This window comes from Heterocephalus glaber, unplaced genomic scaffold, assembly GCF_053883595.1.
Source record: "Heterocephalus glaber isolate CG9 unplaced genomic scaffold, H.glaber_assembly_v1.0 deba00001538, whole genome shotgun sequence".
In the NCBI taxonomy this organism is placed as follows: domain Eukaryota; kingdom Metazoa; phylum Chordata; class Mammalia; order Rodentia; family Bathyergidae; genus Heterocephalus; species Heterocephalus glaber.
In genome coordinates, this window is record NW_028258333.1 from 22,228,389 (window position 1) to 22,248,427 (window position 20,039).

General features: G+C 39.1%; 1 protein-coding gene across 2 annotated transcripts in view; it reads left to right on the forward strand.

The window, feature by feature from the left end:
• Positions 1-20,039, forward strand: part of Spef2 (sperm flagellar and cilia associated 2) — a 163,079-nt gene that overhangs the window by 142,273 nt on the left and 767 nt on the right. For both annotated transcript variants that reach the window (XM_087189290.1, XM_013073533.3), the window contains 3 exons: positions 5,363-5,542; positions 12,366-12,605; positions 13,372-13,494. In XM_087189290.1, coding sequence (XP_087045416.1) covers positions 5,363-5,542; positions 12,366-12,605; positions 13,372-13,494 — 543 coding nt within the window. The remainder of the gene's footprint in view (positions 1-5,362; positions 5,543-12,365; positions 12,606-13,371; positions 13,495-20,039) is intronic.

Below are 20,039 nucleotides of genomic sequence, written 5' to 3' on the forward strand. Positions count from 1 at the left end.
CTTTTTGCCAGACATTTTTAGAAATGTCAGTCAAGAACATAGTCTTTTAGCTGTTTACTCAACAGTGAAACAGGAAAGGACTTTTTGGAAGAGAGGAAAGGTTTGACTCTTACCTGTTGATAGAAAGTCAGGTGGGAGAAAGAAAAAGTAGGAGACAGAGGTGGGACTATGGGGCCTGAGAAAGAAGCATTTTTATGAAACAAAAGATAGCTAATAGGTGTGGGTAAATGTGAGTATGAGGGAGGGAGGGAGGAAGAGAGAGAGAGAGAGAGAGGGAGGAGAAAGAGAAGGAGAGACTCACAGAACAGAAGAGGTGAAGGGAATGATGTTTTTTATCCTTCTTCCAGTGTCTTGGTGTCCAGGGATGGGATGTTCTGGGAAACATAATGCTCTTAAAATGTTATACAAGCACAGAATGCAGTGTTTCAAGTGGTGAGGTCTCCATGGCATTACTCAATCTCACTGTACCTTGTTGGGTTTTTTTCAATCCCTTTCTGATAGAATTCTTGTGCAGAGTTCATATTTGTGATACCCACAGAAGAGTCATTGGCACATAGTGATCCCTACAGAAGTGCACAAGTCTTTCTGTCAGTATAATGAAATACCTAGCACAGGCAACTTGTAAAGAAAAGTTAATATTAGCTCATGATTCTGGAAGACTAAGTCCAAGAGTGGGCAGTCCCATGGGTTTGAACCTCTGCTGAGGCCAATGCATCATGCAGGGAGCGTGTATGAGAATGAGTGCTCACATCTCAAGTCAGGAAAAGACACAGAGAGAGAGAGCGGAAGATCCCCTTGAACAGCATATCCCCATGAACTAAGCATCCTCAACTAGAACTCATTTCTTAAAAGTCCACAGGAAATCATAACATAGTGCTGCCATCCTAGGGAACAAGCTTGAACCTATGGATCTTAGGGACACACTCATCCAAACCAAATCAGTAAGTGTTGGCCAGCACTTAATGATTAGCTGCTAAAGAAAGGTGGACAAAAATGTTTACTTTTCCCCTGTAATTAGAACAAGAAGATCAAATTGGGGGAATTCCCCCATTAAGAAATAATTCTCGGGGTTGTGAGCCCTGAGATCTACTCCCAGATATGCCAAAACTCACTGAGGGAACTTAAGTCCCTTCCCCTCCCAGGGTCTCCGTATCATCTTAAAGGGCAAGTTTGGGCTACAATTTAGTGGCATACTCAGATCGCCTTCTTTTCCATCCATGCCCTGTAACTCACGGCCTGTCTCTAACCATATCCTACAGGGCTTCTAGAAACATGGAGGAGGTGAGGGTGTTAGGATCAGAGATTAAGTACCCTGTTTAGGACATGGTGAGTTTGAGATGTTTACTAGAATATTTAAGTAGAGATGTCATAGGCAGCTGTATTTGGAAGTGATTTCCAATCGAAATAAACATTTGGGACTCATTACTAAATAGTTGGTATTTTAAACCAAGAGCCTGGCGTTAAATACAAACCAGCCTTAAGGAATGACAAGATGCTATGTGCTGTGCTGAGAACAGGGTTTGAAGTAGCGAGTAAGACTTGTAGATTTTAATATGCAAAATTAAATCACCTTTTCTCAAGAAAACTTTAAAGATTTCTTGAACCCTGGGAAAGCCACTCTTGGTGCTCACATGTGGAGAGCTGGAAAGTAGGACGCATCTTGTTGAGCCTTGCTAGCCACAGAGACAGGCACTGTCAGCAGATGGTGTGATTGCAACAAGCGATGTCTTAGGTTTCCATTTGTAGGTGCAACTTGACCTTATAACCAATGCTGGGGTCTCTGAGGTCAACCAAACCCTCCAGAATATGGTCAGAAATCCCCGTTACCTCTTTCATTTCATCCCTGCTGTTCTCTCCTGGCTCACTCTGCTCAGCATACTGATCTGCTCACTGTTGCCCAAACACACAAGGCATACTCCTTCTAGGAGACTCACCCCAGCAGGTCTGTCTGCCTATGGTGCTCTGACCCTGGCTTCCTACCTGGCCATCTCCCTTCCCTCTTCCAAATCTTTATTCATACTTTGCCCCAATCCTGCAACCTTCTCCCTTCTCCAGTTTTACCTGGTTTTTTCCTGCTTCCATAATCACTATGCAATTTATTTAATTTATGTTATTAAGTCTTTATTATCTGCCTTTCCCTTCAAGAAGGTAAGCTCCTCAAGAGATAGGAACTTAACCTCCTTTTCAGTGACTACAATTTAACACCTAGAAAAATCCATCCCTAGTACATTAAATTGCCCAATAAGTATTTGTTGAATAGAAGAAAATATATTCATGTTAAGTTTTGCTACAGTGTAATAATTGCCACACAGCTAGTGGCTTAGAACAGTACCCATTATTAGCTCAGAATTCCATAAATCAGAAGTCCAGGCATAGTTTAAATGACTTTTCTGCTCAAGATCTTACAAGGCTACAATAAAGGTGTCAGTTGTGATTACAATCTCATCTGAGGCCAAATATAAGATTGGATCTAAGATTGGTTTCCTACCAGGTTGTTGAAGAATTCAAATCTATACACTGTAGGGCTGGGACCCTTGGGGATTATCATTTACTTTCAGCCACATGGCCCTCTCTATAGCATGATGATTTGCTTCTTCATGGTCAAAAAGAGAGCATCTCTCTGGCTTCAAATTTCCCCCTTAAGACTTCGGTCTTGTTTTAAAGGACTTACCTGATTGGATCAGGCCCAAGGTCAGGCTCTTTTTGAATTAACTCAGAATCAGTGGATTGAGCACTTTACTTACTTCTGAAAATAAAACTCTCTCTCTTTTTTTGCCATATAAGGCAACCTACTCATGGGAATGAGCTTCCTAGTATATCCACAAGTCCTACCCGCACTTAAAGTGATGAGATTATATAGAAAGTTGAGTTAGGTAGAAATATTATAGGCAGGCAGATAGGCCTAGGTCCTCCAGAGAGTCAGGACAAAGATGGAACACGTCACAACTGTGACTGGAGACATATGTGCTGGAGACCAGGCCTCAAGATAAAGACAAGGTGACCAGACCTGTATGCTTCCTCAAAGGACACACACTGGGCCTAATGAAATCTAGATAGACATCAGTCACCTCGGTGGGTGACCAGGATCTCTGAATACACCATTTCCTGGGAGAAGTCTTTGTTCTTTCCATCCAACTTATTACATGACTTGTTTCCCAATTGGACCACTATTACCTAAGTGACAGTACTTTTAACCTTATCGGTTGATCATGGCTGTGGCCCACATTGTACCCATGTGGGTTTTACTCCATAAAACACCCCTGTAGAGTGTCCCTGGCTACCCATTCAGGTCCCTTCCTGCCTCTCAGGAGCTATCTTATAAAAAAAAAAACTTCCTACTCTTATCCCCTGTCATTCCTAGAATTTATTCTTTGATTTTTTAGAGAACACAAGCTCAGCATATTAGAAATCTAACAGGTTTGGAGATATAACATTTCATATCTCATCCCTGGTACAATTTCCTGTATCAGGATGATATAAGGCAGATATTCCTGGGGGTCAGAACCTTTGAGATCTTCTTAGGATTCTGCCTGCTATACTATCTTAAATGATCTTCAGAACATGCTTGCCTCACCTTTCTTTAGAGACCAATCCATTGTTTTAAATTCAAGCCTGTTCAATTACAGAAATAGTCTAATTACAATTATAGAATAGTCCAATTACAGAAATAGTTCATATATAAATTTATTTTATTTTTGTACATTCTTTGAAATACGTAATATTCAGTTTATTTTTTAGTGAAAATAATGATGATTTTCAACTGTATATCATTAATGGAAAAATACTAAAAGTTTGTAACTCTCACGTAAAACAAATGGGGTTTAAGTACTCATGTCAATGGCATGGTGATTGGCTCCCTTTTTATATCCAGTTGTACTGAATATTTCCAAAATAACTCAAGGGCAAGTGGGAAGATGAAAATGCAACGTCCTGAAGCAACCCAGCAGTTGGGTTGTGGCTCCTAAAAATATTCAAGGGTGGCCTTATTGTCAGAGAGGGTTTGTAAGCATCTGCTAGCTCTGTGCCTGGCAGACAGAAGAGTAAATGTTTGCTAAAAGGGTGACTAAATGAAAAAAATCTGTGGATCACATAGACCTCTAAGATTCTTCTCCATTGTAATATAACAGAGTTTATGTATTTTCCTGTCCATGTCATGTTTATTTAAACCTTTATTTTTAATGTCAAATATCAGAAATTAGTTTTCCAACTGTTATCTTCATGTATATCTCATTAGGTTTTTTCATAGCTGCAAGAATTGTTGGTAACAAAGAATAACAATCTGGAAATACTCTAGATATAAGAACTTCAGAAGAGTGGGCCTGGGGCAGCAGTATTAGTTTGCTTCTAGGCATGTGGAATCTTAGGCAGCTTAAGAACCATCTACTTAGTCAGAATCTTCATGTTAGAAAGATTCTCTGGGTCATTAAACACACCTTTGAGAAGAGCTGGTTAAGGAAGCCAGCAATCTCCCCAAATACTGGTGTGTAGATGTCCAGATGTGGCCTATGTACCCCAGGGGTTGGGCCTCACCTTGCAGGGCACTAGAGGATAATAACAGCCTCCTGAACTCTAAACTCTCATGCTGTCAGATTCCTAAGATGCTGCGTGAATGTCAGCTCAGCCATTCAGAAGGATATCTGCTGGTATTTAACACACTGTCTCCCTGGATGTAAATCTACATTGGAGGAAGTCACTTAGGGTCCATAGCTTGAGTAAGAATTCAGAGCAGGTGAGCCAGCTTAAAGATTTTAATGGGTGGAGTCCCAGCAGCTTCGGACACCATTATTCCTTTCCCTCCTTTCGGGCCCAGAGAGGACTGGGCCAGACATCTAATATTTAGGGTCAGTGCCCAGTTTTTCTGGATGAAGCAGAGGACAGACAGTGTGTCCCTGCTTTTGAGGCCTCCTTCCCCTACTTAACATTAGTCCCCACTATCCTTAATTGGTTATTTCATAAGTATCTTATTGACCAGCACACAATTTTCTTTTAGATTATAATTTAAGCCCTACTTTTCTGATTTTTTATTATTAATTTTATTGATACATTTTAGGTATATAATTATATTCATCATTGGAGATTTGTACCTTTACGTCATATATCTTGATTATTTTTCCCCCTTCCCCTGCCCTCCCATCAACACTTTCATCCTTCCCTATTTACAAAGACTTTGTTTCCATTTTTTCCTTTTCTCATATTTATTCAATTACCCTCTATTCTTCAGTTAAACCCAACCATTGTATGTTAGATTTATTAATTCAATCCTTAAAAGGTAACTTTACTAAAAGCTCATGGAGGAATTCTTCTTTGCTCTGTCTGTTCATTGACTCCTAGAGTGTACTCATTTTCTCTCCCTGTGTAACAGTTCTTCTTCATGCTATTTGCTGATTGTGAGAAGGATCCACCCCAGCTTGACTACACTCAGATGCTGCTGTATTTTGCATGCCACCCAGACATGGTGGAAGGGATCTATAGGGCTCTCAGTGTGGCTGTTGGAACTCATATCTTCAGACGACTTAAAACACCTCTGCTGGCTGCAGGAAAGGTAATTGCATTCCAGGAATGAATGAACTCTGGGTTAGGGAAAAGGATTTCAGGAGTTCCAAACCCCTGACAACAGTGACTCTCTTATTTTCTTTTTTGTTGTTCCCCAAATGCCTAATCCAATGCTCACAATGTTTTATATATACAAAACCTTCTTCAAATACGTTAAAAACTGGGAACCCAAATTCCAACAAACACTTTTGCTGTATTGGAGATTGAACCGTGGGCCCTCCCACTAAACTACTTCCCCAGAATGCTGTTTTGGTTTTTTTTTGTTTTGCTTTTCAGAAAAAAGTCTTGATAAATCACTAAATTGTCCAGGATGGGCTCGAACTTACAGTTTTCTTGCCTTAGCCTCCCAGAGTGCTGGGATAATAGGCATGTGCCACCATACCAGGCTATTAAACATTTTGTAGTAAAATCAAACTCTGTTAAAGAATCCTTGGTAGAGTCAAATTTTCCCTGGAAAAGGCAGGCTTTATTTTGCATGAAGTGCTGATCCTGATAAATGAAAAAGAGGTGGATACCAAACCAGTCTGTATTACTGTGTAGAAATTATATCTGAAATAACTTCAGACCACAGAAGCACCTCACACAAATGTGACTCTTGACACTATTTCAAGCAAAACCCCAACTACCTAAAATCCACAGGGATTCTATGTCACTTGTATCCAAGGACAAAGAAGCTTAGAAACTAAAATACCACTGTCATTCCCCTCCAGATTTCTAAGCAGTGAGCATTCCCTGGCTTTTCAGATGGAAAAGCTTTCAGGAAAGTTGCAAAGTAATGTATTCTGTAGTGCGTTTTTGCACTCTGAATCGCTTTTTACTCTTCTCTTGTTCTTTAAGATCCAGAACTGTGGCCCTCCTGATAGGATGTTTGTTTTTGTTCTCCTTGTGGACAGAAAGAGGAGAGGGCTGCTATATGGTTCAGACTCCTCAGATGCCCGGGCCGCACTTCTTTCCTTTTCACATACATTTGTCAAACAGAGGTCATCTGAAGGAACTGGGAGGTTGCCTGACAGCATTCACATCTGGGTCCTGGGCTTTCTAAACTGTATGAACCCTGAGGACATAGACAGAAGGATCTTCTTCCCCTTCCACCAGAGGGAGGCCAGAGAGATTTCTAGTAACCTGAAATCTTGAGGCTCTTCAAACTGATGTACTATAGATACTGGTGAAACACATAGGGGTAGAAAGTTCAATAAGGAGTATTACTTCCTCTCAAAAATGCTGTCTTCTTAGACAGTAGGGAGCCAGTTTAAAATTTTCCCAAATAACTAGAGTTAGGTTCATGAGGACAACATTTGCCACTTTCCTAGGGATGTTTCCACATCCCCCTATAGATTTGGGCTCCCTAACCTAATTCCAGAACTATGACCTAAGTCTGGATTACAGCCTACCATGAAATCTAAATAAAATATATATTCTCATAGCTAGGCATGGTGGCACATACCTGCCATCCCAGAACTCTAGGAGGCTGAAGTAGGAGGGTCACAAGTTCAAGTCTACCCTGTGTAACTGACTAATGTAGTGAGAACTTAAAATAAATAAATTAAAATTAATTAAATAAAGGGGGCTGGGGATATAACTCAGTATGAAAGCTCTGTGTTCAGTTCCCTGTACCACACAAAAAGTGTCCTAAAGAAATGTGCTGAGTAAGCCCCTCTCTGACTTCAGATTATGTTCAGTCTCGTCACTCCTAACATGTTCCCAGAGGGCACCTGCTTCCCTTATACATCTGTCCTTACACAAGGTCAGCTTCCTGTCCAACTCTTAGCATCCTGAGGAGGGGGAGTTTAGTGGGGACACCTGAGTGTTCTACAGTCCCTAAAAGTATGCAAAGGCCCAGCATACAGCTCAGTTATACATTGCACTGAGTGGATGAATCAGTTGCTTAATTAACTCTATAAATCATGCTCTTTGGACAGCCCTGTGCCCTGTGAAGGATACAAAAGAAAACAGATTTGCTTCCTTGGGGAGAGTCTACCTAATTTTCCCCATCCATGATGAAAAGAATGGAAGAATGATGTACCCCACAGGAAGGGAACACAGAATCAAGAGCAGATTCACATGGGGCCTTGCCAATGACAAGAAACAATTATGCCTTCTTCCTCACCTCTCTGCCTTAGTTCTCACTGTACCCTCTACCTGGGGCACCCTTTTCCTCACCTTAAAACGTCCAAGGCCTCTCCATTATCCAAGGCCTCTAGTGGTCATTAACAACTGCCACACCATTCCTATACTTCCCTGAACAACACTAAGCACTCTCTTGGCTGGCCCCAGTCACATTCACAACTTCTCTGGCAGAGTAGAGAACCATCATGTACACATATTGTTTCCAGAAACATTTGTTACGCACTTGTGTGTGCTGGGGGCCACTCATGACCTGCGGGTAAAGCAGTGGACCAAAAAATCATTTCAGGTAGGAGAAGGACAAGCAATCACCAAATAAATAAAATATAGACCTCATCAAGTGGTGACTGAAAACAAATAATCGTTTTGATTAAAAATGATCAAGATATGCTTTATCCATACATCAATCCCCCAAAATGAATGTAACTATGATGTATTATAAACATACACTAAAAAAAAATAGAGGTGGGAGAAAAATAACAGGAATTGTGGTAGGTGGTGAGAGAAAGTCTCTGCAGTGCACAGAAGCAGGCTTGGAAAAAGTGGAAGAGCTCTAGGGCATGCACATTTTAAGGGGGAGCAAGTGTGACTGGAAAAGCCACAGCACAGCACGGGGCTGCTCCTGGTGTGTTCCAATGAACAGGGAGTTGAACAGTAGGGCTGGAGAGGAGAGACCTGGCGGATATTAGCTGGTAGGAAGAGTGAGGGGGAGAAGCCTGAGGACACTGTGGAGAAATCAGCTTTAACTCTGCACTGCACCAGATGAGAAGTTACAAGAGCACCATCATTTGACTTAAAACATTTCAGCATCTCTCTGCCTGTTCCACTGAGAACAGCCTGTGGTGGGCAAAGGTGGGAAGTAAGGAGATTTAGTAATTCAGGCAAGGCTTTGCTTATCCATTAAATCTTGCTGCTAAATTATTCCTACCTTGAGTGTGGATCAACATACAAAAGTAGTTTCAAAGAGCAAGTAGTCAATGCTTTCGAAGAGTGCTAGGAAAGGCGGGAGGAAGGGAGAGAGAGAGGGTCCAGTCTCCATGGTAGACAGGAGGAGGATGAACATTTCAGGCAGGCAAAGGCAGTACCAGGATCCTAGGGGATGCCTGGAGCATCTAGAAAAGACCAGGGAAAAGAAAGTTTTGCTAGGGAAGTTACCATAGCAACAAAACAGCCACCTCAGTGGTTGGTGGCTGGGCAGCTGAGGAGACAGCACCTTGTTGTCCCTAAACTGTCACCTTGGGAGAATTCAGTGCTCCCACCTAAAAAGCAGCTTCCCTTGAGTACTGCTGTCAAGGGCTCTTTTAAAATCCAAGGACATCGTACAAGAATTAAACAACACAAAAGACTAAATATGGGCATGGGATAAGACAAGGTATGGTGCGTCTGCCCCTCTCACAGACTCCTGGACCTGCTCCTGACTTGGAATGAACCCTAGAAGCTTTTGAAACCCAGGAGCCATCCACCTCCCTCATTCTCACTCAACCCTTGGTCCTCACTATCTTGTCTCTAATTATGCTGCTCAATTTCTGAATCCTTTCCAACTGTATTCTAGTTTCCTGGGCAACCACCTCTCAGGAGGTCAGAAAAACCAGCCCAGAAATAGCACCTCCAATTGCATATATTCACTCCCAACAGATTCAGCCCGATCTCTGGTTCCGCTTTCTGCAAAAACAACTGAAAATCACCATCACCACACTCTCATTTCATTCTTCCTTCTCTCTCTGTTGCTCGTGCTGATTTTCTTCAGCATGGCGTAGACATTCTGTTTAAAGCTATGACTTCTTGAGTAGTTTAAAAGAAGCTCAAGAGTAAGGTTTTCTTCAGTAATGTCCTAGTCCTGCTGAATCTTTACAATAAAGGACATTTTGGGAAAATTCATTTTTCCAAACTGTGTGGGGTAGTAATGCTAGAATTTAGCAAATTATGAGCTTGGCTCTTCCACATTGCAAAAATCTTGTAAAAATATCTGAGCAGGAGTGTTTGAGGCCTTGGACTTCAAAGGACATAAATTTCTATTTCATTCTTCTCTTTGATGCTTTGCCTACATTATTTCCTCAGAACTGACCTTATTTTCTGCCTTCTGAGATGTACAACTGAGCTGACTGACACAAGTACATGGTCAGAAAGATGTGCAGGCTTGCAGGTGTCCATTTATTGGACATTGTTGAGGCCCGTGTCTGAGAATTAGCCACACAGGACACAGTGCTCGACAGCACCACTGTTCCCCTGCTTAGAGGATAATGACACCCTCCTAGATTTTTGTTGCCACTAACACCTATTTATTCAGAAGCACTGGCTTTTCTTCCAAATAACATCACTCGTTTTTTTTCCTATACACACATTCAAAATTGCTGTCTTCCTGAGTCTCTGTTGGAGAGAACATTCCCTTTTTCTTGCAGGATCCTCAGGTCCCAAGAATGCTGATCTGGCTTCTTTGGTCTGATCTAGACTTTTATTCTTTTCCTCTCTCCTACTGAGTCACTAAGTCTATTCTGTTTCAACCTCCAGACAGCAAAATGAACAGAATATTTTAAAAGAGGCTTCTGACATCAGTAAGCTAAGGGTTCTTCATTCTAAAATGTCAGAGATATATGGTTACCTTTTGGACTAAAAATTCACTTGCACTATAAATGCTTATATAAGACCTTTCAAAAATAAGTCCCTCCTTAATTACTGAAATAAATGCAGAAAGACCAACTTTTTCCTTTGTTTAATTTTGGCATTTCCTGGTCACCTAACCAACCAGTCATTTCTTCACCTACAGATTCTGCGTTTATCTTGTCCATGTTGCACCTCTGCTAGCTGTTCATTCATTCCATACTCACTCAGCAAGATCTTTTACATCCTATGTTGATTTTGCTATACTAAATATTCCATTGCCCAAGATATTACTGATGAGTAGCTAGTGCTCTAATTTCAAGATTTCTAGGTAGAGATACTGAATCCAGTTTTACATTCCTGCCAAGTTGCATTTCTAATTCTTTAAAGGAGAGCAGTTTTAAAAGATACTGAAAATATGTTTCAATGTGTAATTCTCAAATCCCCAACTGTTAGAGTCCTCCTCCTTTAATATTCAGTTAAATTCCAAATTTATCAAAGGATTTAGAACCTCAACTGAAGCAAAAGCAAAGGAACCTGTCTTCATTACACTGCCCACTGTCCCTCCAGGTCCCTTATGAGAACATATGACTACCAGAGGCTTAATTTTGTGTCATGTCACACTCCTTTTACACATGACATTTACATAATTGTTTTCAGAGAACTTGCATAATCTATACACTTAATACTCCTACTGAATTAAAATATTTACAGATATTACACTCTGCCAAATTAGCATTTTTTTCCTTTCTTGGGAAAAAGAAAATCAGAACTCAAGTGCTCTGTGACATCTGAGCAACTACATTTCAAATTACTCATTGTCCTATGGGAAATCATCAACTATTGATTACCTCATCCTCAGAAGAAACACAGACACAGACACACACACACACACACACACACACACACACACACACTAACCGTAAAGGTTTGAAAAGAATAAAACAAATAGAGAGACCATCTGTTCCACCACCACTATTAACTCTTTAATGTATCTGTGCCCTTTATTTTTGTTAGTAAGGATAGATTATATAATAAAATGAAGATCCTAGTATATTTCTTACTTTATTTTGGTGTGGTTTTTTTAGCAGCACTGGGGATTGAACCCAAGTTCTTCACATTGAGCTATATCTCTAGCCCTTTTTAAAATTGTTATAGGGCAGGTTCTCCCTAAGTATTAAGTTACCAGGCTGAGCTCAAACTTGGATTCCTCCTGCCTCAGCCTCCCAGAATGCTTTTTTTAATATACTTAATCTACCGTGAATGTTTTCTTGTGTATTAAGTATTATTCTAAGCCATAATTTTTGCTGCAGTATGGGATCATATCACAAAATATAATTTATGTCACCACCCATTTTTGGAATCATAGATTTTCTATTTTTGTTCTAATATTGAATGAACATCTATATTCAAGTCTTTGTGATTACTCATGTTTATTCAGGATTAATTCTTAAAACCATAATCAATAAGTCAAAGTCCAGGAATATTTTTCAGGCTTTTGATACATAAGAAAGTACTTTTTTCCATACTTAAAATGTGAGTGTCTTACTTCAAGGCTGTTAGCCCAGTTTCAAAGAGCAGTAGTAAGAATCCCAACTGGATTTTTAAATATTTGATTTGCTTTCTATTTTGCTTTCTAAGGGTTTAGTATCCAAAGAAATGTTCCTAAAGCTATTAGAATCTATTAAACTTGAGAAATTAATTTGCCACGAGTCCAACTGCAATCAATTCAAAAGCAAATCCTGTTGAAATTCTATATTTATGTGTAGAAGTCTGGAACCATGTACCCTAATGTATTCTGGTGTCAATTTATTGAGGGATTTGATATACTTAGCTATGTAGTAAGCTCAAAAGTATATGAAGACATAGAAACAAATAAAACGCACCCCACACTGAGGCTACAAGCAAAATTGCCCAACAACTTTGACACTGTGATTTTCAATGTAGCTAGCATATTCTCTTCTAGATTTTCTGTAATTTGCAATGGATACTGCCATTCCATTGCATCATAAGTGTGATGCACTGGTGTTTTCTGAGTATCTGCATGGACTTCAAGTCTGACTTCATGTTCTCTTTGGTTACTTTTTCAGACTTCCTTCTCTCCTGGCATGAGTCCCATTGAAGAATTTCCTAAACTTGAGGACAAGGATGGAAGAGAGGAAAGAGAACTGAAAGAGGAGAGCGATGAAGGGGAACAAAAGGAAAAAGAAAAGGCAAACACTGAAAAGATTTCCATGGAAACACTACTTACAGTATTCCGAGGGGGAAATGAAGCACAAGACACTAACAGATTTGTCAGTCACCTAAAGATAGAGAACATTTATGCAGAGGTTAGTTAGATTATTTGTAAAAGGGATAACTTGTATGAGGTATGATTAAAAAATATGGTGAATGTTTAAAATGTTTTAAATTTATTACAATAAAAGACACACTGCCATTAATATCCCTTAAAATGCTCCCTCTCTCTGCACTTAACTTCATCATTCTTGCCACTTTCTGAAGCTGTTCTGGAAGTCCTCTTTTATATCTTTAGTTGTGCCATGATGGCTGTCACCAAGACTGAATCAACTAAAAATATTTACCTTACAAGGTTACTTTGACTTTGGGAAAGATCCAGAAGTCACATGGAGCCATATCTCATGAATAAAGTAGATAGGGATATGCCATAATGGTCTTATGAGCCTACCTTTTTGTTGGATGGCACTGGGCAGCAACATTCACTATGGTTGGATCACATTCATAAAGACACTCTGAAGAGGATTTCCAGAACTGCCTCAGAAAGTGGCAGAAACAATGGAGTAAGTGTGTTTGAAGCTAGGGAGAATATTTTGAAGGGGATTAATGGCAATGTGTCTTTTACTATAATTTTTTTTGAAAATTTAGACATTCACTATATATTTCAACTACCCCTATATATAAGGAATGTGGCCCTCAATTCCAAGTATATTTTCTCTGAATTGCTCTGAAAAATATATATATATAAAATATATATGTATCATTGTATAAAAGTTATGGAAATTCTTTTAGTAAATAAACCACTTTTTAATATCTGCAGGATTGTAAATTAATTATCTTCATTTTTGTTCTTCCTTAAAGAACTTCACAAAGACATTTCAGGACCTAGGTGTCAAGAACATGGAGCTGATTGAAATTGCTCTTCTTTTGAAACATCCTTTTATTCAAGAACTGATTGCAAATTATTTAGACTATAAAATTCCTGTAAGTATGACCAAAAGCTGTCCTAATTTGAGTGGGCTCAGGCTCAAGGTATGCTGGACATTTCTAATGTAGGCTGTCAAGGAAGGGTAAAAGCTAGGCTTGGTTGGAGAGATCAGCCTGCAATACCTAAAGGATAGCAAGCTTGCTCACAATTGAGGCAGCAGTCAATTTGTTGGGTCTGCCTCATCAATGCTATGGAGCACCTTGGGTCTAAAACAGAAGGTCAGTTAAGTGATAGTTAAAGCTAGCTGGATGGACCATTGAGGTTCTGTATCTTCTTCTTTTGGCACATAAAATGAGGCTAGCATAAATAGAAGAACATGAGAAATAGGATCCCTCTTGCAAAAGGAACTAACCAAGACCATGGCCTCCAACCACACACTGACAGATTAGCCATACTCCAGTTACGGTATGTTATATATATAGTGAAAGTTATAGCATATAGAAAAGTCTGGGTGCCAGTTTCATCAGAAGACAGTATGCAAGATGGGGAAACTAAGGACAAAACCCAGAGAGTATGCATCAACACAGCAGAAGAAAGGAAGAATCACACAATAAAAGAGCAAACCTAAGCCAAACATGTTAAATGCACATCCCCTATGACAAGTCCCAGGTCCTTCACAACAAGGGTAAGGCAGGCAGAGGATGACACCAGTCCCTTATCCAAGTGCAGCCAGCTGCTATAATCACTTACATTTAAATTTTAATACTATGAATTCTCTCTATTTGATTTATGCTACTTGTTTATTACACTACAGAGTTTGCTGAGTTTGAAATGAAAGCACTTTAACTTTGATAATATGAAGGTTGTCTAAGAAGCATATATCCTAATTTCTCAGTGATATCAAATTATCTTTTACAAATTTCTTTCTGTGCCCAGAAATGAAACTATCTAGACCTTTATACCTCAATTTACTTGTTCTAAATTATTGATCCTTTATTGTGTGAATTTTATTACCTGTATTAGTACTAATTGAAATTGATTTCTGGCATGCTAGAAGCTGTCAAGGCAGTAAGCATGTATCATTGTAATATGATGTTTTTAACTCCTTCGGAAAGATATCTACAAGGGGAATAGCTGGGTCAAATGAGATTTCTAGTTTTCATTTTTTGAGCAATCTCCATTCTGATTTCCATAGTAGTTGTACCAGTTTACTTTCCCAGAAAAAAATGTAGAAGGGTTTCTTTCTCCCCACAGCCTCACCAGCAATGTTTTTATTTGATTTCTTGATGATAGCCATTCTTTCTGGGATAAGATGGAATCTCATTGATTTTTAACTTACATTTTTCTAATGGCCAGTGATGTCGAACATTTCTTCATGAATTTATTGGCCAGTTGTATTTCTTATGAGAAGTGTCTATCATTGAATCCATAATGTTAAATGAAATATATCAGGCATACAAGCTTAAATATCACATGGTTTCTTTTATACAAGAAACACAAAACATAAATAAAGAGCAAAAAAGAAAGATAATAGGAAATGGGGAGATAGATCTTTCTCAAATGGGGAGGGGATCAAGAGATGAAGGGAGGGAGGAGTGAAGGGAGAGAAAGGGGATGAGAAAAGGAATTAAGATGTGTTACATATGTGTAGCAACTTCCCACGAGTAATGTAAACATTATGTACTCCAAACATGTACTAATAAAAAATGAAAACTAAAAAGAAAATGACAGTAAGCAATCGAGATGTGGAATACATTTATAATATTTAAGAACAAAGGTGCTGGAATCAGAAAATCATAAGACTGAAAATGGTGTGCATCATTTACTAGCTACCTTATCTTAAAGACCTACTAATCCTGGCTGTGTCCTGTGTTAAATGGGTGTAACTGTCCTTCCTCATCATGTGAGAATTAAATGAGATTGCTCATGTAAAATCCTTGGCATTTTATCTGACATGTGAGAAGTGATATAGAAATGATGGCTGATAGGATTACTTTTCAATACTAAGCACCTACCCCTGAGACCCAGATAAGCTTCCATGGGAAAGAGAAGCATGAGCGCCAAACTCAGCTACTGCTTTCAAGTAAATTCCTCCTCTGTTTGCTTTGCAAGATACTTATTTCATGAATGAATAACAAGAGAAAAATTCAAGATAAGCCAATAAAGTGTAATAAGATAGCAATTCAAAACATGACTTCTTTCTCATTAAGTTTATTGGTAAATTTTAGGTATACAATACAGTTACATTCATCATTGGGATCTTGTACCTTTACATGAGTATCTTGGTTCTTATTTTTTCCCCATTCCCCTGCCCTCCCTTCACTCCTTGTACTCTTCCCTATTTACAAAGACTTTGTTTCCATTTTTTTCTCATTTTTTCTTTTCCCTTCTTTCCTTTCCCCTACGCCTCCCACTTCCCCTACTCCTTTAGACTTTTTCTTCCTATTTCACAATATCAATTATACATTTTAATCCTTATTTACACTTTTAGTTTTTCACACCAGAGAAACTATTTGGTATTTACACATCTGTGTCCTATTTATTTCACTTAAGAGTATGGCCTCAATGTGCAACCATTTAGCTACAAATAAATGTCTCTAGTTTCTCATTCTTTATGGCTGAGTAGTACTCCATTTTATCCAGTCAATCCAGTCTTCTTTACCCAGTCTCCAGTTGATGAGCAATTGGGCTGTTTCCAAGTTTTAGCCATTACAAACTGTGCTGCTATAAACATGGGTGCGCATATTTCACTGTGGTATGATTCTTTTCATTCTTTTGGGAAGATCCCCAGCAGAGGAATAGCTGGGTCAAATGGGACTTCTAATCCTAGTTGTTTGAGGTATCTCCATGCCAATTTCCACAGTGGTTGCTCCAGTCTGCACTCCCACCAACAATGAAGAAGGGTTCCTTTCTCCCCACAACCCCGCCAGCATTTGTTATTGGTTGATTTCTTGATAGCAGCCATTCTTTCTGGTGTGAGTTGGAATCTCAGCATTGATTTTATTTGCATCTCTTGAATGACCAGTGATGTTGAACATTTTTTATATGTTTATTTGCTGCTTTTACTCTTTGAGAAATGTCTGTTCATTTCAGATGCCCATTTTTGAATTGGGTCTTTATATTTGGGGGGTCTGATTTTTTTGAGTTCTTTCTAGTAGACCTTTGTATGACTTTTTTTTTGTATACTAGAGGGACTCTTCCCAGGAAGGAGTATGCTGGGTCTTATAAGATAGCCAGCATTTTGGAAACTGGAGAGAGCGGAGAGGAAGCCTGCATGGATTTTGCTATTGAGGAGAGGAGGAGGCAGCATCCTAAGTGAAAGAGAGGTCTAGGCCAGGACATGGAGCAGGTTGTGCAGAAAGAGCAAATCTGACTCTTCGAAGGGCCTTCTGCAAAGAGTGCAGAGTGACTCCATTGAGTTAGTAAGAACAGGCCAGATTGCAAAGAAAAATAGAGAAATTTCCATTTGACTTGAAAAGCAATAGAACATGAATAGCCTCCAAGAGGTCATGTAATATAATTCTGACTTCTTTATCACCAAATATTTTTATATCTTTGTTAAAAGACATATTGTATTATTTTGTTGTCTTGAAGAAGGTAGGTTCCATAGGCCCCTCATTTTAGATTGCACTTAATTGTACATACTCTGTTAAGGAAATGTGCTTTATTTTTAACTGGTAAAATCACTTCCCAAATCTCCAGGAATATAATAAGATTTATTTTCTTTGATTAAGAACAACTAGATGCATAAGATGAGCCACAATTATTTTCTCTCCTGATGGGCAGAAAAATTTCTACAAAGTCTGAACAATTTGGGAATATCATCATCTGGCCACAGCAACTAAACATGATTAACTTTCAGAGAAGATTCTCTTCAGCATTTTGCCTGAGATAAGAAACCGTATTACAGAGCTACTCCTGAAAAGGGGCCCAACTCCCAGGGAAAGCTGGAGATCACAGGACTTTTTAAAGTTATGTACTTCTCTCATTTAGGATGGGAATTTTATCAACTTGCAGGGTACCCCGACTGAGGTACTATTGCCAGGTCAGACAGAACAATTCTTCTGTGCAGGACTGTCTCCAGCATAGCTGGATGTCAAACATCTCACTCAGGCCCCCTACCCAGTGTGTTCCAGGAGCATCTTGACATATTCACCACCAAAACCACCTCTTCAAACTCCCTAAACCTTTCCTGCTATCCAGGACCTCTCTAGCTGAAATCCATCCACCTGCCATCTTCCAGGGTACCAGTCACTTTGTGTGCCAGTGTCCCCTGACACTCTCTGGGGTTGTTACTTCCTTGTCAGAATGCTTCCTTGAACAATGCCCAAGTCAGCTCCTTTAGCTCTAGCTCTGCTTGCCTTTCACATCTCTCTGTCTCTGCACTGAGGAATCAAATGAGAGCACAGGAAACTTCTGCAATTAGGACTCATTCATATGATGGTGAATCAAGAACCGTTGTGCTGATAACTTGGAAAGCCTACTCCTGATATTTAAAATAAAAGAGGATCCCTTTCCAGTAAGGTACTCCATTCTCATTTTTGCTGACAAAATGAAGGGAAGAAAGAAAGAAGGAAGGAAGGAAGGAAGGAAGGGAAGGAAGGAGGGAGGAAATGAATGAGGGAAAGAGAAAGGGAGGAAAGGGGAAAGAACCCTTTGAAGACTCAGGGACTGTCACACTTGTCCTGTGCTATTTGTTGCTCCAGATATCCATGTACAAGTCAATAGATCATATTTTTAAAATGAACTGTAACCACAGTGATGTTATTTGAAGATCGTTCAAGATAAGCAGAGCAAAACTAGAGTGTGGTTTTTCAGGTTAAAATGTTGTTTGCTGTTATAAACAGTTGCAAGGGAAGGTTGTTGCCTGACAGCTCTGAGTCTACAAGGTCTGCGTTTAGAAGTAGCAACATTTGTGATGATGATGACATGCCTTAATTTTGTTCTCTGGAGCCACATCTATGAAGTGGCTTGGGGATCTATGCCCATCTATGTGTAAGCTTGGGCAAGTGGCTTCATAGTGTCTTGGTTTCCCCATCTATAAAATAGGATTAATTATCTTACCCACCTCATAGAGTTTTGTACAGATGAAATAAGTTAACATATATATAAAATGTGGAGGTTTGTTCCTGGCAGATAAAAAGCGCTCATCATTAGAGATTACTACTGCTGGTCTGTGGTATTTGAGTGCCCAAGAAATATTTGCAGGTGAAATGAGCCCATGAAACAATATGTGGATGGATGGGTGAACTAATGAGCTGGCATTTCATCTCTCACATGCACAGTGTCTTCTACTTGGAAAGAAAGAAGATTTTCACTGATGCAGGGCCATGAAGATGAAGGGTCCAAATTAAAGTCCCAGGAACCCCGAGGTGGTCAACATCTATTGAGAAGTTTGGGATTCTGTATTGGATATTATACTTATTCAGTTAAAGTCACTTATTTCACTTCTATCTTCATAGACTTTATGCAAAAAGTTCACTTTCAAGAAATTTTTTTCAATTATTAAGAATGTGGTTAAATTAAAGAGGATAAGTGTGTCAGTAATGAGCAAAGTCAGTGTCCTCTACCTAATATATTTACAAATATAAGTGAACAAATGATTTTTCTTCAAACAACCTAAAATGTAATTTCTGGTGATGAACTCATGCCATTGGAAATTTATTTTAACGAAGCTATAAATCAAGCAAATCACCTTATGAGAGAGAGTAGGAAAACAATTAGTGTTAAAAGCAGAAAGCACAGGAAGGGATTTAGCTCAGTGGTGCTGCACCTACCTCCCAAGGTCATGAATTCGATCCCTGGTACCACAAAAAAAAAAAAAAAAAAAAAAAAAGCACAGGAAATTGATTATCTTGTGAACAAATGAACCAGGACCTGATTACTTTTAGTTACAAGTGTAACTGGGACTTTCATCCCACTTTTTCTTCAAGCCATCTGACTTTAAAATATTCTCTAACCTCCTCCTCTATCTTTATAACAAATGGTGATGGCTGCTTCAGTAATTGTGTTTTCAAAGCATTTGTGTGCTAAACATCTTCTGGCCCTCTCATGATTTTCTCCATCCACTACCACTGACAATTATGACTCCAAATTCAGCTACAAATTTAGCCAAGGCTGGTTTAAAAAATATGCTGTACTATGGAGTTAATCACACACCAGCTCATTCCTTAATTCCAAATTAATTTTCCAACTCAACATTAGTTACAAAAATATAGTATCTAAATATGATGTGTTTAGAATTGTAGTGGGCAGGGCCCAAAAAGTCAATAGGACCAGCTGTTCTTCACCACTTAGTTCACTTAAGGTTGACCTTTGGTTTTAGATTTGTGCTTTCAAAGATCGAGTTTCCTCAGTAAAATGATTCCCTGTAATTTCTAGCAGTGATTGATACAAGCAATGTGTATGTCAGTCAGCAAGGGTCAACTCAGGTAACAAACTAACTCATATCTTCATGTGTGAAATGACCACAAACTAAAACCTTTGACCTCAGCTCTGAACAAGTAAAATATATTCTTAAGGCACTTCTTTAACTTTGTGAAATAAAAATATCTAAAAACCATTTACATGCAATTCTCTATCTCACAGGTGTTGGAATCCC